At 39.3% G+C, this 25409-nt stretch overlaps 1 protein-coding gene across 3 annotated transcripts; it reads right to left on the minus strand.

The window, feature by feature from the left end:
- Window positions 1-18272: 18272 nt before the first annotated feature.
- Window positions 18273-25193, minus strand: r3hcc1l (R3H domain and coiled-coil containing 1-like). 3 transcript variants are annotated; one of them, XM_086119132.1, is made up of 7 exons: window positions 25115-25193; window positions 24341-24811; window positions 23052-23239; window positions 22486-22556; window positions 20182-20277; window positions 19958-20098; window positions 18273-19044 (listed from the first exon to the last, which is right to left on the minus strand). In XM_086119132.1, exons 2-7 carry the CDS (start codon window positions 24794-24796, stop codon window positions 18992-18994), a joined length of 1005 nt encoding a protein of 334 aa, XP_085975258.1. In that variant the 5' UTR covers window positions 24797-24811; window positions 25115-25193; the 3' UTR covers window positions 18273-18991. The 3 variants fall into 3 exon arrangements, with proteins under 3 accessions (XP_085975258.1, XP_085975255.1, XP_085975257.1); XM_086119129.1 differs by having other exon boundaries at window positions 24341-24815; window positions 25115-25179; XM_086119131.1 differs by lacking the exon at window positions 25115-25193 and having other exon boundaries at window positions 24341-25102.
- Window positions 25194-25409: the final 216 nt, after the last annotated feature.

Consider the following 25409-nt stretch of genomic DNA (forward strand, 5'->3'; position numbering starts at 1 on the left):
TTTTAACCCGAAAAAAACTACCATGTATATAGTCAGCCGTTTTTAGCCAAAAAACATGACCATTTGTAGTAAGCCGTTTTTAGCCGAAAAAAAACGACCATGTATAGTAAGGCCTTTTTAGCCGAAAAAAACGACCATGTATAGTAAGGCATTTTTAGCCCCAAAAAAACGACCATGTATAGTAAGGCATTTTTAGCCCCCAAAAAACGACCATGTACCGTAAGGCGTTTTTAGCCGAAAAAAAAGGACCCCGTATCGTAAGGCGCTTTTAGCCGAAAAAAATGACCATGTGTAGTAAGCTGTTTTTAGCCGAAAAAAACGACCATGTATAGCAAGGCGTTTTAACCCGAAAAAAAACGACCATGTATAGTAAGGCGTTTTTAGCCGAAAAAAACCGACCATGCTTAGTAAGACGTTTTTAGACGAAAAAAATACCATGTATATAGTCAGCCGTTTTTAGCCAAAAAACATGACCATTTGTAGTAAGCCGTTTTTAGCCGAAAAAAAATGACCTTGTTTAGTAAGGCGTTTTTAGCTGAAAAAAACGACCATGTATAGTAAGGCTTTTTTAGCCGAAAAAATACGACCATGTTTAGTAAGGCGTTTTTAGCCGAAAAAAAAACGACCATAGATAGTAAGGCGTTTGAACCCCAAAATACAACCATGTATAGTAAGGCGTTTTTCAACGAAAAAAAAAACATGTATAGTAAGGCGTTTTTAGGCGAAAAAAAACGACCATGTATAGTAAGGCATCTTGAGCCGAAAAAAATGACCATGTATAGTAAGCCGTTTTTAGCCGAAAAAAACGACCATGTATATATAGTAAGGCGTTTTAACCCGAAAAAAACGACCATGTATAGAAAGGCGTTTTTAGCCGGAAAAAAACGACCATGTATTGTAAGGCGTTTTTAGACAAAAAAAACGACCATGTGTATGTAGTAAGGTGTTTTGAGCCGAAAAAAACGACCATGTATAGTAAGGCGTTTGTAGCCGAAAAAAACCCCGACCATGTAGAGCACGGCGTTCTTAGCCGGAAAAAAAAACCGACCATGTATAGTAAGGCATTTTTAGCCCCCAAAAAACGACCATGTACAGTAAGGCATTTTTGGCCGAAAAAAACAACCATGTATATATAGTAAGGCGTTTTTAGCCGAAAAAAAAGGACCACGTATCGTAAGGCGCTTTTAGCCGAAAAAAATGACCATGTATAGTAAGCTGTTTTTAGCCGAAAAAAACGACCATGAATAGCAAGGCGTTTTAACCCGAAAAAAACTACCATGTATATAGTCAGCCGTTTTTAGCCAAAAAACATGACCATTTGTAGTAAGCCGTTTTTAGCCGAAAAAAAACGACCATGTATAGTAAGGCATTTTTAGCCGAAAAAAACGACCATGTATAGTAAGGCATTTTTAGCCCCAAAAAAACGACCATGTATAGTAAGGCATTTTTAGCCCCCAAAAAACGACCATGTACCGTAAGGCATTTTTGGCCGAAAAAAAACAACCATGTATAGTAAGGCGTTTTTAGCCGAAAAAAAAAGGACCCCGTATCGTAAGGCGCTTTTAGCCGAAAAAAATGACCATGTATAGTAAGCTGTTTTTAGCCGAAAAAAACGACCATGTATAGCAAGGCGTTTTAACCCGAAAAAAAACGACCATGTATAGTAAGGCGTTTTTAGCCGAAAAAAACCGACCATGTTTAGTAAGGCGTTTTTAGACGAAAAAAATACCATGTTTAGTAAGGCGTTTTTAGCCGAAAAAAAAGGACCACGTATCGTAAGGCGCTTTTAGCCGAAAAAAATGACCATGTATAGTAAGCTGTTTTTAGCCGAAAAAAACGACCATGAATAGCAAGGCGTTTTAACCCGAAAAAAACTACCATGTATATAGTCAGCCGTTTTTAGCCAAAAAACATGACCATTTGTAGTAAGCCGTTTTTAGCCGAAAAAAAACGACCATGTATAGTAAGGCATTTTTAGCCGAAAAAAACGACCATGTATAGTAAGGCATTTTTAGCCCCAAAAAAACGACCATGTATAGTAAGGCATTTTTAGCCCCCAAAAAACGACCATGTACCGTAAGGCGTTTTTAGCCGAAAAAAAAAGGACCCCGTATCGTAAGGCGCTTTTAGCCGAAAAAAATGACCATGTATAGTAAGCTGTTTTTAGCCGAAAAAAACGACCATGTATAGCAAGGCGTTTTAACCCGAAAAAAAACGACCATGTATAGTAAGGCGTTTTTAGCCGAAAAAAACCGACCATGCTTAGTAAGACGTTTTTAGACGAAAAAAATACCATGTATATAGTCAGCCGTTTTTAGCCAAAAAACATGACCATTTGTAGTAAGCCGTTTTTAGCCGAAAAAAAATGACCTTGTTTAGTAAGGCGTTTTTAGCTGAAAAAAACGACCAGGTATATTAAGGCTTTTTTAGCCGAAAAAATACGACCATGTTTAGTAAGGCGTTTTTAGCCGAAAAAAAAACGACCATAGATAGTAAGGCGTTTGAACCCCAAAATACAACCATGTATAGTAAGGCGTTTTTCAACGAAAAAAAAAACATGTATAGTAAGGCGTTTTTAGGCGAAAAAAACGACCATGTATAGTAAGGCATCTTGAGCCGAAAAAAATGACCATGTATAGTAAGCCGTTTTTAGCCGAAAAAAACGACCATGTATAGTAAGGCGTTTTAACCCGAAAAAAACAACCATGTATAGAAAGGCGTTTTTAGCCGGAAAAAAACGACCATGTATTGTAAGGCGTTTTTAGACAAAAAAAACGACCATGTGTATGTAGTAAGGTGTTTTGAGCCGAAAAAAACGACCATGTATAGTAAGGCGTTTGTAGCCGAAAAAAACCCCGACCATGTAGAGCACGGCGTTCTTAGCCGAAAAAAAAAACCGACCATGTATAGTAAGGCATTTTTAGCCCCCAAAAAACGACCATGTACAGTAAGGCATTTTTGGCCGAAAAAAACAACCATGTATATATAGTAAGGCGTTTTTAGCCGAAAAAAAAGGACCACGTATCGTAAGGCGCTTTTAGCCGAAAAAAATGACCATGTATAGTAAGCTGTTTTTAGCCGAAAAAAACGACCATGAATAGCAAGGCGTTTTAACCCGAAAAAAACTACCATGTATATAGTCAGCCGTTTTTAGCCAAAAAACATGACCATTTGTAGTAAGCCGTTTTTAGCCGAAAAAAAACAACCATGTTTAGTAAGGCGTTTTTAGCCGAAAAAAACGACCATGTATATTAAGGCATTTTAACCCCAAAAAAAACGACCATGTATAGTAAGGCTTTTTTTAGCCGAAAAAATACGACCATGTTTAGTAAGGCGTTTTTAGCCGGAAAAAAAACGACCATGGATAGTAAGGCGTTTTAACCCGAAAAAAACGACCATGTATAGAAAGGCGTTTTTAGCCGGAAAAAAACGACCATGTATAGAAAGGCGTTTTTAGCCGGAAAAAAACGACCATGTTTAGTAAGGCGTTTTTTGCCGAAAAAAAACGACCATGGTAGTAAGGTGTTTTAACCCAAAAAAACGACCATGTATAGTCAGGCGTTTTAACCCAAAAAAACGACCATGTATAGTAAGGCGTTTTGAGCCGAAAAAAACGACCATGTATTGTAAGGCGTTTTTAGACGAAAAAAACGACCATGAATAGTAAGGCGTTTTTAGCCGAAAAAAACGACCATGAATAGCAAGGCGTTTTAACCCGAAAAAAACTACCATGTATATAGTCAGCCGTTTTTAGCCAAAAAACATGACCATTTGTAGTAAGCCGTTTTTAGCCGAAAAAAAACGACCATGTATAGTAAGGCATTTTTAGCCGAAAAAAACGACCATGTATAGTAAGGCATTTTTAGCCCCAAAAAAACGACCATGTATAGTAAGGCATTTTTAGCCCCCAAAAAACGACCATGTACCGTAAGGCATTTTTGGCCGAAAAAAAACAACCATGTATAGTAAGGCGTTTTTAGCCGAAAAAAAAAGGACCCCGTATCGTAAGGCGCTTTTAGCCGAAAAAAATGACCATGTATAGTAAGCTGTTTTTAGCCGAAAAAAACGACCTTGTATAGTAAGGCTTTTTTAGCCGAAAAAATACGACCATGTTTAGTAAGGCGTTTTTAGCCGAAAAAAAAACGACCATAGATAGTAAGGCGTTTGAACCCCAAAATACAACCATGTATAGTAAGGCGTTTTTCAACAAAAAAAAAAACATGTATAGTAAGGCGTTTTTAGGCGAAAAAAAACGACCATGTATAGTAAGGCATCTTGAGCCGAAAAAAATGACCATGTATAGTAAGCCGTTTTTAGCCGAAAAAAACGACCATGTATATATAGTAAGGCGTTTTAACCCGAAAAAAACGACCATGTATAGAAAGGCGTTTTTAGCCGGAAAAAAACGACCATGTATTGTAAGGCGTTTTTAGACAAAAAAAAACCACCATGTGTATGTAGTAAGGTGTTTTGAGCCGAAAAAAACGACCATGTATAGTAAGGCGTTTGTAGCCGAAAAAAACCCCGACCATGTAGAGCACGGCGTTCTTAGCCGGAAAAAAAAACCGACCATGTATAGTAAGGCATTTTTAGCCCCCAAAAAACGACCATGTACAGTAAGGCATTTTTGGCCGAAAAAAACAACCATGTATATATAGTAAGGCGTTTTTAGCCGAAAAAAAAGGACCACGTATCGTAAGGCGCTTTTAGCCGAAAAAAATGACCATGTATAGTAAGCTGTTTTTAGCCGAAAAAAACGACCATGAATAGCAAGGCGTTTTAACCCGAAAAAAACTACCATGTATATAGTCAGCCGTTTTTAGCCAAAAAACATGACCATTTGTAGTAAGCCGTTTTTAGCCGAAAAAAAACGACCATGTATAGTAAGGCATTTTTAGCCGAAAAAAACGACCATGTATAGTAAGGCATTTTTAGCCCCAAAAAAACGACCATGTATAGTAAGGCATTTTTAGCCCCCAAAAAACGACCATGTACCGTAAGGCATTTTTGGCCGAAAAAAAACAACCATGTATAGTAAGGCGTTTTTAGCCGAAAAAAAAAGGACCCCCTATCGTAAGGCGCTTTTAGCCGAAAAAAATGACCATGTATAGTAAGCTGTTTTTAGCCGAAAAAAACGACCATGTATAGCAAGGCGTTTTAACCCGAAAAAAAACGACCATGTATAGTAAGGCGTTTTTAGCCGAAAAAAACCGACCATGTTTAGTAAGGCGTTTTTAGACGAAAAAAATACCATGTTTAGTAAGGCGTTTTTAGCCGAAAAAAAAGGACCACGTATCGTAAGGCGCTTTTAGCCGAAAAAAATGACCATGTATAGTAAGCTGTTTTTAGCCGAAAAAAACGACCATGAATAGCAAGGCGTTTTAACCCGAAAAAAACTACCATGTATATAGTCAGCCGTTTTTAGCCAAAAAACATGACCATTTGTAGTAAGCCGTTTTTAGCCGAAAAAAAACGACCATGTATAGTAAGGCCTTTTTAGCCGAAAAAAACGACCATGTATAGTAAGGCATTTTTAGCCCCAAAAAAACGACCATGTATAGTAAGGCATTTTTAGCCCCCAAAAAACGACCATGTACCGTAAGGCGTTTTTAGCCGAAAAAAAAGGACCCCGTATCGTAAGGCGCTTTTAGCCGAAAAAAATGACCATGTGTAGTAAGCTGTTTTTAGCCGAAAAAAACGACCATGTATAGCAAGGCGTTTTAACCCGAAAAAAAACGACCATGTATAGTAAGGCGTTTTTAGCCGAAAAAAACCGACCATGCTTAGTAAGACGTTTTTAGACGAAAAAAATACCATGTATATAGTCAGCCGTTTTTAGCCAAAAAACATGACCATTTGTAGTAAGCCGTTTTTAGCCGAAAAAAAATGACCTTGTTTAGTAAGGCGTTTTTAGCTGAAAAAAACGACCATGTATAGTAAGGCTTTTTTAGCCGAAAAAATACGACCATGTTTAGTAAGGCGTTTTTAGCCGAAAAAAAAACGACCATAGATAGTAAGGCGTTTGAACCCCAAAATACAACCATGTATAGTAAGGCGTTTTTCAACGAAAAAAAAAACATGTATAGTAAGGCGTTTTTAGGCGAAAAAAAACGACCATGTATAGTAAGGCATCTTGAGCCGAAAAAAATGACCATGTATAGTAAGCCGTTTTTAGCCGAAAAAAACGACCATGTATATATAGTAAGGCGTTTTAACCCGAAAAAAACGACCATGTATAGAAAGGCGTTTTTAGCCGGAAAAAAACGACCATGTATTGTAAGGCGTTTTTAGACAAAAAAAACGACCATGTGTATGTAGTAAGGTGTTTTGAGCCGAAAAAAACGACCATGTATAGTAAGGCGTTTGTAGCCGAAAAAAACCCCGACCATGTAGAGCACGGCGTTCTTAGCCGGAAAAAAAAACCGACCATGTATAGTAAGGCATTTTTAGCCCCCAAAAAACGACCATGTACAGTAAGGCATTTTTGGCCGAAAAAAACAACCATGTATATATAGTAAGGCGTTTTTAGCCGAAAAAAAAGGACCACGTATCGTAAGGCGCTTTTAGCCGAAAAAAATGACCATGTATAGTAAGCTGTTTTTAGCCGAAAAAAACGACCATGAATAGCAAGGCGTTTTAACCCGAAAAAAACTACCATGTATATAGTCAGCCGTTTTTAGCCAAAAAACATGACCATTTGTAGTAAGCCGTTTTTAGCCGAAAAAAAACGACCATGTATAGTAAGGCATTTTTAGCCGAAAAAAACGACCATGTATAGTAAGGCATTTTTAGCCCCAAAAAAACGACCATGTATAGTAAGGCATTTTTAGCCCCCAAAAAACGACCATGTACCGTAAGGCATTTTTGGCCGAAAAAAAACAACCATGTATAGTAAGGCGTTTTTAGCCGAAAAAAAAAGGACCCCGTATCGTAAGGCGCTTTTAGCCGAAAAAAATGACCATGTATAGTAAGCTGTTTTTAGCCGAAAAAAACGACCATGTATAGCAAGGCGTTTTAACCCGAAAAAAAACGACCATGTATAGTAAGGCGTTTTTAGCCGAAAAAAACCGACCATGTTTAGTAAGGCGTTTTTAGACGAAAAAAATACCATGTTTAGTAAGGCGTTTTTAGCCGAAAAAAAAGGACCACGTATCGTAAGGCGCTTTTAGCCGAAAAAAATGACCATGTATAGTAAGCTGTTTTTAGCCGAAAAAAACGACCATGAATAGCAAGGCGTTTTAACCCGAAAAAAACTACCATGTATATAGTCAGCCGTTTTTAGCCAAAAAACATGACCATTTGTAGTAAGCCGTTTTTAGCCGAAAAAAAACGACCATGTATAGTAAGGCATTTTCAGCCGAAAAAAACGACCATGTATAGTAAGGCATTTTTAGCCCCAAAAAAACGACCATGTATAGTAAGGCATTTTTAGCCCCCAAAAAACGACCATGTACCGTAAGGCGTTTTTAGCCGAAAAAAAAAGGACCCCGTATCGTAAGGCGCTTTTAGCCGAAAAAAATGACCATGTATAGTAAGCTGTTTTTAGCCGAAAAAAACGACCATGTATAGCAAGGCGTTTTAACCCGAAAAAAAACGACCATGTATAGTAAGGCGTTTTTAGCCGAAAAAAACCGACCATGCTTAGTAAGACGTTTTTAGACGAAAAAAATACCATGTATATAGTCAGCCGTTTTTAGCCAAAAAACATGACCATTTGTAGTAAGCCGTTTTTAGCCGAAAAAAAATGACCTTGTTTAGTAAGGCGTTTTTAGCTGAAAAAAACGACCAGGTATATTAAGGCTTTTTTAGCCGAAAAAATACGACCATGTTTAGTAAGGCGTTTTTAGCCGAAAAAAAAACGACCATAGATAGTAAGGCGTTTGAACCCCAAAATACAACCATGTATAGTAAGGCGTTTTTCAACGAAAAAAAAAACATGTATAGTAAGGCGTTTTTAGGCGAAAAAAACGACCATGTATAGTAAGGCATCTTGAGCCGAAAAAAATGACCATGTATAGTAAGCCGTTTTTAGCCGAAAAAAACGACCATGTATAGTAAGGCGTTTTAACCCGAAAAAAACGACCATGTATAGAAAGGCGTTTTTAGCCGGAAAAAAACGACCATGTATTGTAAGGCGTTTTTAGACAAAAAAAACGACCATGTGTATGTAGTAAGGTGTTTTGAGCCGAAAAAAACGACCATGTATAGTAAGGCGTTTGTAGCCGAAAAAAACCCCGACCATGTAGAGCACGGCGTTCTTAGCCGAAAAAAAAAACCGACCATGTATAGTAAGGCATTTTTAGCCCCCAAAAAACGACCATGTACAGTAAGGCATTTTTGGCCGAAAAAAACAACCATGTATATATAGTAAGGCGTTTTTAGCCGAAAAAAAAGGACCACGTATCGTAAGGCGCTTTTAGCCGAAAAAAATGACCATGTATAGTAAGCTGTTTTTAGCCGAAAAAAACGACCATGAATAGCAAGGCGTTTTAACCCGAAAAAAACTACCATGTATATAGTCAGCCGTTTTTAGCCAAAAAACATGACCATTTGTAGTAAGCCGTTTTTAGCCGAAAAAAAACAACCATGTTTAGTAAGGCGTTTTTAGCCGAAAAAAACGACCATGTATATTAAGGCATTTTAACCCCAAAAAAAACGACCATGTATAGTAAGGCTTTTTTAGCCGAAAAAATACGACCATGTTTAGTAAGGCGTTTTTAGCCGGAAAAAAAACGACCATGGATAGTAAGGCGTTTTAACCCGAAAAAAACGACCATGTATAGAAAGGCGTTTTTAGCCGGAAAAAAACGACCATGTATAGAAAGGCGTTTTTAGCCGGAAAAAAACGACCATGTTTAGTAAGGCGTTTTTTGCCGAAAAAAAACGACCATGGTAGTAAGGTGTTTTAACCCAAAAAAACGACCATGTATAGTCAGGCGTTTTAACCCAAAAAAACGACCATGTATAGTAAGGCGTTTTGAGCCGAAAAAAACGACCATGTATTGTAAGGCGTTTTTAGACGAAAAAAACGACCATGAATAGTAAGGCGTTTTTAGACGAAAAAAACGACCATGTATAGTAAGGCGTTTGTAGCCGAAAAAAACCCCGACCATGTATAGTAAGGCATTTTTGGCCGAAAAAAAACGACCATGTATTGTAAGGCGTTTTTAGACAAAAAAAACGACCATGTGTATGTAGTAAGGTGTTTTGAGCCGAAAAAAACGACCATGTATAGTAAGGCGTTTGTAGCCGAAAAAACCCCCGACCATGTAGAGCACGGCGTTCTTAGCCGGAAAAAAAAACCGACCATGTATAGTAAGGCATTTTTAGCCCCCAAAAAACGACCATGTACAGTAAGGCATTTTTGGCCGAAAAAAACAACCATGTATATATAGTAAGGCGTTTTTAGCCGAAAAAAAAGGACCACGTATCGTAAGGCGCTTTTAGCCGAAAAAAATGACCATGTATAGTAAGCTGTTTTTAGCCGAAAAAAACGACCATGAATAGCAAGGCGTTTTAACCCGAAAAAAACTACCATGTATATAGTCAGCCGTTTTTAGCCAAAAAACATGACCATTTGTAGTAAGCCGTTTTTAGCCGAAAAAAAACGACCATGTATAGTAAGGCATTTTTAGCCGAAAAAAACGACCATGTATAGTAAGGCATTTTTAGCCCCAAAAAAACGACCATGTATAGTAAGGCATTTTTAGCCCCCAAAAAACGACCATGTACCGTAAGGCATTTTTGGCCGAAAAAAAACAACCATGTATAGTAAGGCGTTTTTAGCCGAAAAAAAAAGGACCCCGTATCGTAAGGCGCTTTTAGCCGAAAAAAATGACCATGTATAGTAAGCTGTTTTTAGCCGAAAAAAACGACCATGTATAGTAAGGCTTTTTTAGCCGAAAAAATACAACCATGTTTAGTAAGGCGTTTTTAGCCGAAAAAAAAACGACCATAGATAGTAAGGCGTTTGAACCCCAAAATACGACCATGTATATAGTAAGGCGTTTTTCAACGAAAAAAAAAACATGTATAGTAAGGCGTTTTTAGCCGAAAAAAACGACCATGTATAGTAAGGCATCTTGAGCCGAAAAAAAATGACCATGTATAGTAAGCCGTTTTTAGCCGAAAAAAACGACCATGAATAGTAAGGTGTTTTGAGCCGAAAAAAAACGACCATGAATAGCAAGGTGTTTTGAGCCGAACAAAAAGACCATGGATAGTAAGGCGTTTTTAGCCGAAAAAAACGACCATGTATAGTAAGGCATTTTTAGCCCCAAAAAAACGACCATGTATAGTAAGGCGTTTTTAGCCGAAAAAAACGACCATGTATAGCACGGCGTTCTTAGCCGGAAAAAAAAAAAACGACCATGTATAGTAAGGCATTTTTAGCCGAAAAAAACGACCATGTATAGTAAGGCGTTTTTAGCCCAAAAAAACGACCATGTATAGTAAGGCGTTTTTAGCCCAAAAAAACCCGACCATGCTGTATATAGTAAGGCGTTTTTAGCCCAAAAAAACGACCATGTATACTACGGCGTTTTTAGCTGAAAAAAACGACCATGTATAGTTAGGCATTTTTAGCCCCCAAAAAACGACCATGGATAGTAAGGAATTTTTAGCGTCAAAAATGACCATGTATAGTAAGGCATTTTTGGCCGAAAAAAAACGACCATGTATAGTAAGGCATTTTTAGCCCCCAAAAAACGACCATGTACCGTAAGGCATTTTTGGCCGAAAAAAAACAACCATGTATAGTAAGGCGCTTTTAGCCGAAAAAAATGACCATGTATAGTAAGCTGTTTTTAGCCGAAAAAAACGACCATGTATAGCAAGGCGTTTTAACCCGAAAAAAAACGACCATGTATAGTAAGGCGTTTTTAGCCGAAAAAAACCGACCATGTTTAGTAAGGCGTTTTTAGACGAAAAAAATACCATGTATATAGTCAGCCGTTTTTAGCCAAAAAACATGACCATTTGTAGTAAGCCGTTTTTAGCCGAAAAAAAATGACCTTGTTTAGTAAGGCGTTTTTAGCTGAAAAAAACGACCATGTATATTAAGGCGTTTTAACCCGAAAAAAACGACCATGTATAGTAAGGCTTTTTTAGCCGAAAAAATACGACCATGTTTAGTAAGGCGTTTTTAGCCGAAAAAAAAACGACCATAGATAGTAAGGCGTTTGAACCCCAAAATACAACCATGTATAGTAAGGCGTTTTTAGGTGAAAAAAAACGACCATGTATAGTAAGGCATCTTGAGCCGAAAAAAACGACCATGTATAGTAAGCCTTTTTTGGCCGAAAAAAACGACCATGTATATATAGTAAGGCGTTTTAACCCGAAAAAAACGACCATGTATAGAAAGGCGTTTTTAGCCAGAAAAAAACGACCATGTATTGTAAGGCGTTTTTAGACAAAAAAAACGACCATGTGTATGTAGTAAGGTGTTTTGAGCCGAAAAAAACGACCATGTATAGTAAGGCGTTTGTAGCCGAAAAAAACCCCGACCATGTAGAGCACGGCGTTCTTAGCCGGAAAAAAAAACCGACCATGTATAGTAAGGCATTTTTAGCCCCCAAAAAACGACCATGTACAGTAAGGCATTTTTGGCCGAAAAAAACAACCATGTATATATAGTAAGGCGTTTTTAGCCGAAAAAAAAGGACCACGTATCGTAAGGCGCTTTTAGCCGAAAAAAATGACCATGTATAGTAAGCTGTTTTTAGCCGAAAAAAACGACCATGAATAGCAAGGCGTTTTAACCCGAAAAAAACTACCATGTATATAGTCAGCCGTTTTTAGCCAAAAAACATGACCATTTGTAGTAAGCCGTTTTTAGCCGAAAAAAAACGACCATGTATAGTAAGGCATTTTTAGCCGAAAAAAACGACCATGTATAGTAAGGCATTTTTAGCCCCAAAAAAACGACCATGTATAGTAAGGCATTTTTAGCCCCCAAAAAACGACCATGTACCGTAAGGCATTTTTGGCCGAAAAAAAACAACCATGTATAGTAAGGCGTTTTTAGCCGAAAAAAAAAGGACCCCGTATCGTAAGGCGCTTTTAGCCGAAAAAAATGACCATGTATAGTAAGCTGTTTTTAGCCGAAAAAAACGACCATGTATAGCAAGGCGTTTTAACCCGAAAAAAAACGACCATGTATAGTAAGGCGTTTTTAGCCGAAAAAAACCGACCATGTTTAGTAAGGCGTTTTAACCCGAAAAAAAACGACCATGTTTAGTAAGGCGTTTTTAGACGAAAAAAATACCATGTATATAGTCAGCCGTTTTTAGCCAAAAAACATGACCATTTGTAGTAAGCCGTTTTTAGGCGAAAAAAAATGACCTTGTTTAGTAAGGCGTTTTTAGCTGAAAAAAACGACCATGTATATTAAGGCGTTTTAACCCGAAAAAAACGACCATGTATAGTAAGGCTTTTTTAGCCGAAAAAATACGACCATGTTTAGTAAGGCGTTTTTAGCCGGAAAAAAAACGACCATAGATAGTAAGGCGTTTGAACCCCAAAATACGACCATGTATAGTAAGGCGTTTTTCAACGAAAAAAAAAACATGTATAGTAAGGCGTTTTTAGGCGAAAAAAACGACCATGTATAGTAAGGCATCTTGAGCCGAAAAAAATGACCATGTATAGAAAGGCGTTTTTAGCCGGAAAAAAACGACCATGTATTGTAAGGCGTTTTTAGACAAAAAAAACGACCATGTGTATGTAGTAAGGTGTTTTGAGCCGAAAAAAACGACCATGTATAGTAAGGCGTTTGTAGCCGAAAAAAACCCCGACCATGTAGAGCACGGCGTTCTTAGCCGGAAAAAAAACCCGACCATGTATAGTAAGGCATTTTTAGCCCCCAAAAAACGACCATGTACAGTAAGGCATTTTTGGCCGAAAAAACAACCATGTATATATAGTAAGGCGTTTTTAGCCGAAAAAAAAGGACCACGTATCGTAAGGCGCTTTTAGCCGAAAAAAATGACCATGTATAGTAAGCTGTTTTTAGCCGAAAAAAACGACCATGTATATAGTCAGCCGTTTTTAGCCAAAAAACATGACCATTTGTAGTAAGCCGTTTTTAGCCGAAAAAAAACGACCATGTATAGTAAGGCATTTTTAGCCGAAAAAAACGACCATGTATAGTAAGGCATTTTTAGCCCCAAAAAAACGACCATGTATAGTAAGGCATTTTTAGCCCCCAAAAAACGACCATGTACCGTAAGGCGTTTTTAGCCGAAAAAAAAAGGACCCCGTATCGTAAGGCGCTTTTAGCCGAAAAAAATGACCATGTATAGTAAGCTGTTTTTAGCCGAAAAAAACGACCATGTATAGCAAGGCGTTTTAACCCGAAAAAAAACGACCATGTTTAGTAAGACGTTTTTAGACGAAAAAAATACCATGTATATAGTCAGCCGTTTTTAGCCAAAAAACATGACCATTTGTAGTAAGCCGTTTTTAGCCGAAAAAAAATGACCTTGTTTAGTAAGGCGTTTTTAGCTGAAAAAAACGACCAGGTATATTAAGGCGTTTTAACCCGAAAAAAACTACCATGTATAGTAAGGCTTTTTTAGCCGAAAAAATACGACCATGTTTAGTAAGGCGTTTTTAGCCGAAAAAAAAACGACCATAGATAGTAAGGCGTTTGAACCCCAAAATACAACCATGGATAGTAAGGCGTTTTTCAACGAAAAAAAAAACATGTATAGTAAGGCGTTTTTAGGCGAAAAAAACGACCATGTATAGTAAGGCATCTTGAGCCGAAAAAAATGACCATGTATAGTAAGCCGTTTTTAGCCGAAAAAAACGACCATGTATAGTAAGGCGTTTTAACCCGAAAAAAACGACCATGTATAGAAAGGCGTTTTTAGCCGGAAAAAAACGACCATGTATTGTAAGGCGTTTTTAGACAAAAAAAACGACCATGTGTATGTAGTAAGGTGTTTTGAGCCGAAAAAAACGACCATGTATAGTAAGGCGTTTGTAGCCGAAAAAAACCCCGACCATGTAGAGCACGGCGTTCTTAGCCGAAAAAAAAAACCGACCATGTATAGTAAGGCATTTTTAGCCCCCAAAAAACAACCATGTACAGTAAGGCATTTTTGGCCGAAGAAAACAACCATGTATATATAGTAAGGCGTTTTTAGCCGAAAAAAAAGGACCACGTATCGTAAGGCGCTTTTAGCCGAAAAAAATGACCATGTATACTAAGCTGTTTTTAGCCGAAAAAAATGACCATGAATAGCAAGGCGTTTTAACCCGAAAAAAACTACCATGTATATAGTCAGCCGTTTTTAGCCAAAAAACATGACCATTTGTAGTAAGCCGTTTTTAGCCGAAAAAAAACAACCATGTTTAGTAAGGCGTTTTTAGCCGAAAAAAACGACCATGTATATTAAGGCATTTTAACCTAAAAAAAAACGACCATATATAGTAAGGCTTTTTTAGCCGAAGAAATACGACCATGTTTAGTAAGGCGTTTTTAGCCGGAAAAAAAACGACCATGGATAGTAAGGCGTTTTAACCCGAAAAAAACGACCATGTATAGAAAGGCGTTTTTAGCCGGAAAAAAACGACCATGTATAGAAAGGCGTTTTTAGCCGGAAAAAAACGACCATGTTTAGTAAGGCGTTTTTTGCCGAAAAAAAACGACCATGGTAGTAAGGTGTTTTAACCCAAAAAAACGACCATGTATAGTCAGGCGTTTTAACCCAAAAAAACGACCATGTATAGTAAGGCGTTTTGAGCCGAAAAAAACGACCATGTATTGTAAGGCGTTTTTAGACGAAAAAAACGACCATGAATAGTAAGGCGTTTTTAGACGAAAAAAACGACCATGTATAGTAAGGCGTTTGTAGCCGAAAAAAACCCCGACCATGTATAGTAAGGCATTTTTGGCCGAAAAAAAACGACCATGTATTGTAAGGCGTTTTTAGCCGAGAAAAAACGGTGCAAATGGTTTTCTTGATTGGCTGTCAGCCGGGTGAGGGTGCCCTCTCCCCTCTGCCGATGGCCCAAAGACAGCCGGGGGAGGCTCCAGCACACCCCCCAACCCCGACCCTTGTGAGTACAAGGGGATGAGAAAATGGATGGGATGGTGGACGGACAGCACCCATGCCAGCAAGAAGAGAACACGCAAGAGCGACAGGCCGGAGCTGGATTTGAACCCTGGACCTCTGCGTTCGCACTCCAACACACTAACCAGTGGGCCACGGAGCCAGCCCAACATCACACTCAAATGTATAAATGAAAGCATAAAACACTTTTTTTTTCTTTTTTTTTTTTTTTTTTTTTTAAATAAAAGATCAACACAACACATTAAAAGTCATGCTACTCTTAATTCTCTCTGTGTTGTCATTTCTTGCTCCCGTGCAGCTTTCTTGGCTTCGATCTTCTCCACCTGTTCCTGTCGGAGAAAGGGGATATGTCATCTCAATCACAACAGGACATTTCCTGAAATGTCATCAGCCATCTAAGTCACAACAGGATTTTTGCGTTTTTGGCCCAAAAAAAGACCATGTATCGTAAGGCGTTTTTAGCCGAAAAAAACGACCATGTATAGTCAGGCATTTTTAGCCTAAAAAAAAACGACCATGTATAGTACGGCGTTTTTAGCCGAAAAAAACGACCATGTATAGTAGGGCATTTTTAGCCCCCAAAAAACGACCATGTATAGTAAGGAATGTTTAGTGTCAAAAACGACCATGTATAGTCAGGTATTTTTAGGCTAAAAAAAAATGACCATGTATAGTAAGGCGTTTTTAGCCGGAAAAAAAATGACCATGTATAGTAAGGCGTTTTTAGCCCAAAAAAACGACCATGTATAGTAATGCGTTTTTAGCCGAAAAAAACGACCATGTATAGTTAGGCGTTTTTAGCCGGAAAAAAACGACCATGTATAGTACGGCGTTTTTATCCCAAAAAAACGACCATCTATAGTAAGGCGTTTTTAGCCGAAAAAACGACCATGTATAGTAAGGCGTTTTTGGCCGAAAAAAACGACCATGTATAGTAAGGCATTTTTAGCCCCCAAAAAACTACCATGTATAGTAAGGCGTTTTTAGCCCAAAAAAATGACCATGTATACTATGGCGTTTTTAGCCCAAAAAAACGACCATGTATAGCATTTTTGGTTTTCGTTTTTTTTCGGGCTAAAAACACCTTACTCTACATGGTCGTTTTTTTCGGCTAAAAACGCCGTAGTATACATGGTCGTTTTTTTGGGGCTAAAAACGCCTTACTATACATGGTCATTTTTTTCGGCTAAAAACGCCTTACTATACATGGTCTTTTTTTTCGGCTCAAACGCCTAACTATACATGGTCGTTTTTTTTCAGCTAAAAACGCCTTACTACACATGGTCATTTTTGACGCTAAAAATTCCTGACTATACATGGTCGTATTTTGGGGTTCAAACGCCTTACTATCCCTGGTCGTTTTTTTTTTTCGGCTAAAAACGCCTTACTAAACATGGTCGTATTTTTTCGGCTAAAAAAGCCTTACTATACATGGTCGTTTTTTTTGGGGTTAAAACGCCTTAATATACATGGTCGTTTTTTTCGGCTAAAAACGCCTTACTAAACATGGTCGTTTTTTTTCGGCTAAAACGCCTTACTACAAATGGTCATGTTTTTCGGCTAAAAACGGCTGACTATATACGTGGTCGTTTTTTTCGGCTAAAAACGCCTTACTATACATGGTCTTTTTTTTCGGCTAAAAACGCCTTACTATACATCGTCGTTTTTTTTGTTAAAACGCCTTACTATTCATGGTCGTTTTTTTCGGCTCAAAACACCTTACTATTCATGGTCGTTTTTTTCGTCGAAAAACGCCTTACTACACATGGTCGTTTTTTTCGTCGAAAAACGCCTTACTATACATGGTCGTTTTTTTTTTTTGTCAAAACGCCTTACTATTCATGGTCGATTTTTTCGTCGAAAAACGCCTTACTATACACGGTCGGGTTTTTTTCGTCTAAAAACACCTTACTCTACATGGTCATTTTTTTCGTCTAAAAACGACTCATCGTTCACTTCAAAGAGCCAAAATCCTCAGGCCTGCTCCTGAATTATTAAATTTTTTGCAACATTTGTTTATAATTGGGTGGCCCGGTAGTCCAGTGGTTAGCACGTCGGCTTCACAGTGCAGAGGTACCGGGTTCGATTCCAGCTCCGGCCTCCCTGTGTGGAGTTTGCATGTTCTCCCCGGGCCTGCGTGGGTTTTCTCCGGGTACTCCGGTTTCCTCCCACATTCCAAAAAACATGCATGGCAGGCTGATTGGACGCTCTAGATTGTCCCTAGGTGTGAGTGTGGGCGTGGATGGTTGTTCGTCTCTGTGTGCCCTGCGATTGGCTGGCAACTGGGTCAGGGTGTCCCCTGCCTACTGCCCGAAGACGGCTGGGATAGGCTCCAGCACCCCCCGCAACCCTAGTGAGGATCAAGCGGTTCGGAAAATGGATGGTTGGATGTTTATAATTGTATGTATATGTTGTTGTTTGTGTTATTATCATATGCAATTGAATAAGCAGACCATTTCAGAATTCTAAATTTGGGACTCTCTCAATGCATAATGGGACTCATACTTTTCTGATCAGCGAGTACCTGGGACTCGCTGCCGGTAAACTGTAAAATTATCACTGCAGAGATTACCGCTTTTTCTGCACTCAGTGATTGACTTCTATGCAAAGTCATTTCTCAACTTGTCTTCCGTACCATGTCATGCCTGTTCAGTGTTGATTTACTTCACATTAAGAAACTACTGCACTAAAACATTAATTCATAAATGTATATCATATGCTTTTTTGTTTTTCTCAGTATAAATCACACGTACCCTGACTGTTCTACTCTTTGAATAAAAACACTTCATTCAAGCGTTAGGGAGTGCAAGGGGTTATGATGGAGGGGTGTTGCAAATCATGAAGACCTGCCAAGTGGTATGATAGCATTGTTTTATACATGTCCTCGGCTAGGCCTCAGCTTCAAAATCAGTCTTTGGTCCCTGGCCTTGGAGGCAAGTCCTTGGTCCTTGGCCTTGGCCTCGGAAAATTTCTCAAGTCCTTGGCCTTGGCCTCGGGTTGCCGGTCCTTGGACACAACACTGTTGTAGGTGAAGGTCTTTTATTATTTTTTTTTTTTTAACTTCCTCGTGAAACACCTTAAACTTCAGATTGGTTAATTTTCATGAACAAAACACCAGCCCAGACTCAACCTTGCTCAACGGATACTAAATCACAGATCAATTTTTCAGGAAATAAAGATCAGTCATGGTCTTATTCCCTTCAGTATATTTCCACAAGTTCACCTCAAGTGACTCACAAGAGTCAATGGGAGGTTCCTCATACAAGAGATTATATACATGACATGACTACCATTACTCTCTCATTTTAAACTAAAAATATACTATACAGAATTCAAACCACAGGGCAGACGAGCTTAGAGAAAATACAGAGTACAGTATTTACACGAATGGACAATGACACGCATCCACTGAATTTGACAGTGATGACGACCATCAAATCACACAAGAAATCTGACATATTTATAATACATTCATTGCAACTTAAGTTAAAAAAACAATAAAACTTTCACTTTTTAAAATTGTTTCTTTACAATTGTACTACAATAGTCCGGCCTGTCAAGAGAGGATTATAACATTATGTCCGATCATCTAAATTGTACGTGCATGTGGCAAAAGATTTCATTTTACAGAAAATCATCAGTGGATGCTTGAGACACATTGTTTCCAATAGCTTTCGGTGAATTAATGGGCCTTTGAAAAATCAAGAGTACAGGCAAATGTTGAGGTAAGGTAACCTCAGGCTAGCATCTGCCCCTGCATATATGTATTAAAAAAAAGAAAAAAACATGATGAGTCTTCAAACTTGAGTGATGTAACACTGCACACTTGGATAATCTTGGGACTTTAAGTCTCCAGGCGTGGCCTGAAAGGAGTCAAGCGAATCAATGCGGAGAAGCTGTCTCCCCAATCACCTTCCCTCCCAAGCATCTTCCCTCTGTTTGGCTGCCAGGCGCTTTTGTTCTGGGGGGATAAAATCACAGGGACAATTAGACTTATCCATAGCGAAAAACCTTTCACGCTGGCATGATTTGGGAAGCCAAATCTGCATGGCTGCTTGTGCCGCACGCAGATTTGAGCAAGACCATACACGCTGTATGACTGTGGACACAAGGACACGTGGAAGCAAGGCTGGGGACAAAATGTTCAGGACTTGATGCACTTCTGGACTGGCTCCTAAAGAGCACAGCAGGACAACCATACTAAGGACAAAGGAGCTTTTTTTTGCTTTTCCTGGCTGGCAGTTCAGTGGACAGCCACTTGTGGTTTATTGTGCCTATATACTTAAAGTTCCCGCTGTAAAGGGAAAGGCTGCTGCCCTGATTATAGACTTGCTTTGAGCCACACAGCAGTGGACAGAGAGCAACTTCATTTTGCCCCAACCTGCAACGCCACCCTGCACTTGATTTGCTGAGTGGCAGAAGAGCGCCCACTTGTGGTAAACGCATGTTGATGCATGATGCAAACACTGAGTTGGTCTTTTTTTTCTTTTCTTTTTTTTTTTTTTGCCTGGACAGAAGTTAAGAAAATTGTCACCCTCTGGTGGGCTACCTACAGCAGTAGCGTGTTCCACTGCTAAATCGTGGATTCTTAAGCAATCAGTTATTGATTAGGTTTTTTTTTCATTGTAGACATACAAGCACTCTGCGTTCTGCAGTTTTATGTATGATATTCCCACAGATCAGAAAGAAAATATATGCTTGTGAGAATTGTTGCTTGATGAAAACCTGACTATGGTAGGTGAGGAACCGCGAAAACAAAAACAGCGAATAAGTGCAGATTTCCGTGAATAACATGGACTGCGTTCCCTGGCCCGAAAAATCATCCAATGTGTGAAAATGCCGACCTGCAAATATGAACTGAGGTTTTTATCTACCTCGGGCCTCCTGGAGCTTCCTCTTCTCTGCCTCCCGCTGCTCCTTTGTTACGTTGCTTTTCACACCAAGGGCGCCGATCACAAGCCTGCGAGCCAGAGCTGCACTGGTCTGAGGTCTCTCCTTAGCAATCAGGGGGGACTCTAAAGATGGGAGGGGAAAAAACAAAACGTGTCTTCCATGACAGAAGAAATCTGATACAACTCAAAGAGTACTGTCAATTTACCAGAGAAGCTACGAGCGGTGGCCTTCGTCTCTGAAGTGGATTTGGAGAGTGGTCGCACCTTCATCAGTGGATGTTTGGATCTTAATGCCTCACGAGCTAAATAAATAAAATATTAAATGAATAAACAAATGAATGCAATTTAAAAAAAACTTACATTTCACATCCCCCCAAAATTAACAAAAACGTAACAATATTTAAGGCAACAATATGGAGTATTTTACCTTTATATGAACATTTTGATTACAGTACTTTGCTTGGAAAAAAGACAAATAGCATCCTCTAGTTGCCAAGGTGACCTGAGTAGCAGAAGTCCAAATGTTTGATGGACCCGCCTAGACACAGTTCATATATGAATGTGTGTCACATACAAATTAAGAGACGGCCTTTGCAAGTATTTAAAGCCAATACAACATGACAGAACCAGTGAGGAACTTTAAGAGGTTTACTCCAGTTGCATAAAGTTGATCAATGATCAATGCTTATTCCATATAATCGAATTTCCCTTGGTTGTTCAGCCGAGAACAACCAGTCCATATCCATGTTTCCTGTTGCTTAACTGTAATCAACACCATTTCAAATTCAAAACCATGCTCAGAAGAAAATATAAGTGCTGCCTTAACATTACTCGAACATGCTATACAGAAAATATGTCATACTGATCGATATTGATTTGTTTGTTTTACTATTCAAAGTTCATCCATCCATTCATCATCTGAAGCGCTTTATCCTCACGAGGGTCGCGTGCGTGCTGGAGTTTATCCCAGCTGTCTTCGGGCAGCAAGCAGAGTGCACCCTGAACTGTTTTCTAGCCGATCGCAGGGCAAGCAACCGTCCCACACCTCAGGACAATTTAGAGCATCCAATCAACCTGCCATGCATGTTTTTGGAATGTGGGAGGAAACCGGAGTACCTCGACAAAACCCACGCAGGCAAAAAGAGAACATGCTAGTCAAAGTTAAGGACTTTTATTTTCACATACAAAAGTTGATGTTTAATAAAAGGTCAACACAACGATGAAAAAAGTCAAATAAACTGGTGACTATAAAGCTTAAATAATCACCTTCTTTTTTTTTAAACAATGCGCTCAGTAGGGCAGTGTGATATGGCTCCTCCGCAAGCGGTTACCTCTGAACTACAGTAAATATTCCCATCCCCGGAATTCTATGGAAAGGAATATCCTTCACCCGGAATAAAAACCTATGCATTAACATTTTGACTACGATATTACGTGTGATCGGAACTTGCGTAAGCGAAAATTCCACTACCCGTAACCCGGATGGAGGTGTAATGCCGCGGGAGCTTAAATACACGCAACGCCCACCCGATGCGACGGAAAAGACTGACGCTGAAACAAGTTTTCACTTCGCGTTTTTCGATCATCAGATTCTAAACGACGACGTGTAAGTGAGTTTTTATTGCCGTGCGTTTTACTGTAATTGTGAATGATTTTAACTTTATTCACTTACGTCCTGGAGAACGCGGCACTAGCTTAAAAGCAGCACCCACTCGACATGACCGAAGAAACGTGTTCGCTTCGCCGTTTTCATTCATCAGATTCGAAACGAAGACGTGTAAGCGACTTTTTATTGGCGTGCGTTTTACTGTAATTGCGAAAGATTTTAACTTTATTCACTTATGTCGTGTAGATCATCGCATCGAAACGTAGAAGAACTGTAACGACTGGAGCGGAGCGAGTGAAATGCATCCGTTTGAGCGAGGCTGGACACAAAGTTAAAAAGATCCAGCAGACACTTGGAGTCGGAAAGACGCAAATCTACGAAACTTTAAAAAACGAGGTATCGATTCAACTCCTGATGACAAGCCACCATCCAGCAAGGAAGCAATGCAAATGGCAACAAAAATCCTTCAGTATGCACAAGAATTACCAGACATCGGTGATCAACGGGACAGTTACTTGCAACTAGCAAGAAAACTGTATGACACGCAGGCAAACATTGTCATAAACCAAAGAATGCATCCAACAAAACAATCCAAAATACAATTTTTTTTCCCCCAAGACAGAAAAAAATAAACATTAAAATACTGTATGTATTTTACTGTTGTGATTTTTTGGGATACACCTGTATTGCAGTTTTTGTTATATAAACAGGTTTTGGACAGTATATTTTTGTATTTTATTGATTGTGTTGTTACACGTGCATTTTGTCAACATACTTGCAGGTTCATAAAGGACATGTACCATGCTCATTTCCCAAATGAGGAATTTCTGTTATCAGGACAAATTGGGCAGCGCAAACACGAGTCCGTACTAGAGAATATTTACTGTACTAGTGCTTTACTTACCAATAGTTGGGCTTGAAAAGAGACCGAGAGCGTGTGAGTCATCAATCCACTTGATATCAAAGCCTCTCTGCCTGAAACGTCATGGTAAAGTGTGTGGGGGGAAAAGTCAGCATAAACAAACAAAAAAAACAACAACAAAAGAAAACTCATACACAAAGTCAATGTCTGATCCAAAGCACTGTTGGCCAGCATTTAGCGAGTCAGGAAAAAACAGCATCATTCTGCAGCATGTTTTTTTTCCTGTTAATTTGAGATTTACTCGACACCGATGACTAAAGTAATGCTCAGTTTTTAATCACACTGTCACAAGAGATTTGCACATATTTTCATTATTATCATGATCCAAGCTTACCGAACTGATGCAGCAGCAGTGAGAAATGTTTCGATTATGATGTTGGTTACTCAGTGAGAGCCGTAAAAGCTCTCACATTGATCCATTTTCTTAAATTATGACCTCACAGACAGTGCTTTCTCTTTTTGATCCCACCACTTGCACTGGATTACATCATGCAGGTAAAGCTAATGTTGTGAGGACAGAGAGTGTAAATGATGTGAAATTTACATACTGGTATCCCTGAAATAACTTGAGAAGATCCTCTGTTTTAAACTCAGGGGGAATATCGTAGATCTCGATCATGTGAGAGAGGTCATCCTCACTCTGGTCCATGTCGTCATCATCAAACTGCTGCATGTTGTAGTAATCAAATCTGGCGTCCTGGATTGACGTCTTCTTTCCACCTTCACTCAAAGACAGCTGGAGAAAAGAGGATAAGGAAGAGGAATTAAAAGGTGATGATGACATCTACTTCAATTTCCTTTGCAATCCTGAACTATTCAAATAAAAACGTAAATGTTCGTTCGGTCTATATGCTTCTAAAATACCGTATTTAAATATTTGTCAAGAATATGAGCTGTTGCTAGAGGAGACCATTTACCCGGTTACAATAGTTCCTACTCAGAAAAAGGTACTAGTAGTGTTCTCCGAATATATTGTGTTCAAGTTTGAAAACCCTTGAATGTTTGCCCTGATAATATGCACAGTGACATACAGAAAGACAGACAGATGGACGGACGGACGAGTTGTCTATTTAAAGAATTTCAAAACCTGTGAATTGTTTGAGTAGGTTGTGTCCATCTACAAATAGTGAGTTTCTAATCTCTTGAGAGATCCTTGCACATCTCATTCGGGGTTGCAGTGATTTTACAGGCTACTGAGCCAAGGGGAAAGCAAAACACCTGTCAAACTTGAGAAATCCAAAAAAGGATTTAAAAAGGTATCTATAAAGATTTGAAAATGCCAATAGTGTATTTATTTCCCTCTAGCGCATGCCCCAAGGACGGCACGTGGCCAACTGGTTAGCACATCAGCCTCACAGTGCAGAGGTGCAGCGCTCGATTCTGGCCTTCCTGTATGGAGTTTGCATATTCTCCCCGTGCCTGCGTGGGTTTTCTCTGGGTTCTCCGGTTTCCTCCCACATTCCAATAAATGTGTGGCAGGTTAATAGAACACTCAAAATTGTTTCTAGGTGTGAGTGTGAGCGGGAATGGTTGTGTTCATTTATGTGTGCCCTGTGACTGGCTGGCAACCAGATCAGGGTATACTGTACTCCAACTAATGCCCGATGACAGCTGGGATAGGCTCCAGCACGCCCGCGACCCTCGTGAAGAGAATCGGATTAGAAAGTTGATGGATGGATGGTCTCTTTTCACTTATTACAGCTGAGTCTTGAACATGTCCTTCCCATGAACGGGGGGGGTTCACTGCACCACAGTTGACCGTCATCCATCAACATTTTATAGCAACTTTACCACAATTTGTTTTGATTGTATTCATTTTAGTTAAAGACCTACCAACCTCTTCAAGCAATCGCTGATTGAGACAATCTCCATCATCGTTAAATAAGGTGTCCCAACTGTCTTCTTGTTCCTTTTCGTCATGAAATGATGCATTGCTAACATCAGCCGATTCAAGGTGTCCATTGGTCGTCTCCTCTGGCCCCTGCAGCAGCTCAACCTCAACAGCAGAATTTGTGTGGCCATGACCAGTCTGCATCTCCGCTCCGTGCACTCCAACAGGCTCTTTCTCATCTCCTCCTCCGACTGCCTTGTTGTTCTTATTTTTGACGTTCTTGCGAGCCTTGTCCGTGTAGCGAGGCCTGGGTCTTGGTTTTACCTCTCCCTCGATGTGAGGTTTCTCTTTCGATGCGTTTACTCGTTTCTTTGGCACATAAAGAGCCTGGCTTGGCTTTTTGGACTGAGACGTCGCAGGTGTTTCTGAAGCATTGTCGTTCTTTGGTTGCTCCGTTTCCATTGTCGTGTTGTCAGTCTGTCTAGAACACAGCGACACAATTTGGCGGGGGTAACAGTACCACAATTAAAATACAATACCGATTACTTTGTCCTGTAAAAAACCCTGGCCATGTCCACCATAATCACTGTGGGCTAAGTACAACTAGCTAAACACTGCAAGCTAATTATCCATCCATCGAGGTTGCAATGAAGAGGACACGAGTGAAATCTCATTCCATAAACTTTCGGTTCTACACGTCACATTTCCATCAATGACATGCTGTTCTGTACTTTACATTCGATCAATGGAGGAGGTTGAAAGGTGTCACATAAAACCTACCAGTGTTTTTATTAGCGTCAGATTTTGTCGCAGGACTGACGTAGCCAGTCTTCAGAACGCAAAGGATGATGGGAAGTAGTGTTCCCGCAAGCCGTTATGAAACGCAGGGTGGTTTTGGAGACGATACTTTCTCAAACCTTTTTTGTTCTTGTAAACACGTTTTAATAAAAGATATATTGTACTGTATTTCATTAACGCGGTGTACAATAAACTATTCATTCCTGACAATTGGCATTATTTATCTGATTTATGCTCGGCAGCTATTGGACAATGTCCTGGAATTTGATTGGCTAAC

This window comes from Hippocampus guttulatus, chromosome 9 (genome assembly GCF_054856545.1).
Source record: "Hippocampus guttulatus isolate MCC_2025c chromosome 9, RoL_Hgut_1.0, whole genome shotgun sequence".
NCBI lineage: Eukaryota > Metazoa > Chordata > Actinopteri > Syngnathiformes > Syngnathidae > Hippocampus > Hippocampus guttulatus.

Coding starts and splice junctions, on each gene's coding strand:
- r3hcc1l (XM_086119132.1), bottom strand. CDS start 24,796: ATGGAAACGGAGCAACCAAAGAACGACAATGCTTCAGAAACACCTGCG. Junction 23,240..24,340: donor ATCAGCGATTGCTTGAAGAG/GTTGGTAGGTCT, acceptor TCTTTTCTCCAG/CTGTCTTTGAGTGAAGGTGG. Junction 19,045..19,957: donor GAAGCTCCAGGAGGCCCGAG/GTAGATAAAAAC, acceptor TTATCCCCCCAG/AACAAAAGCGCCTGGCAGCC.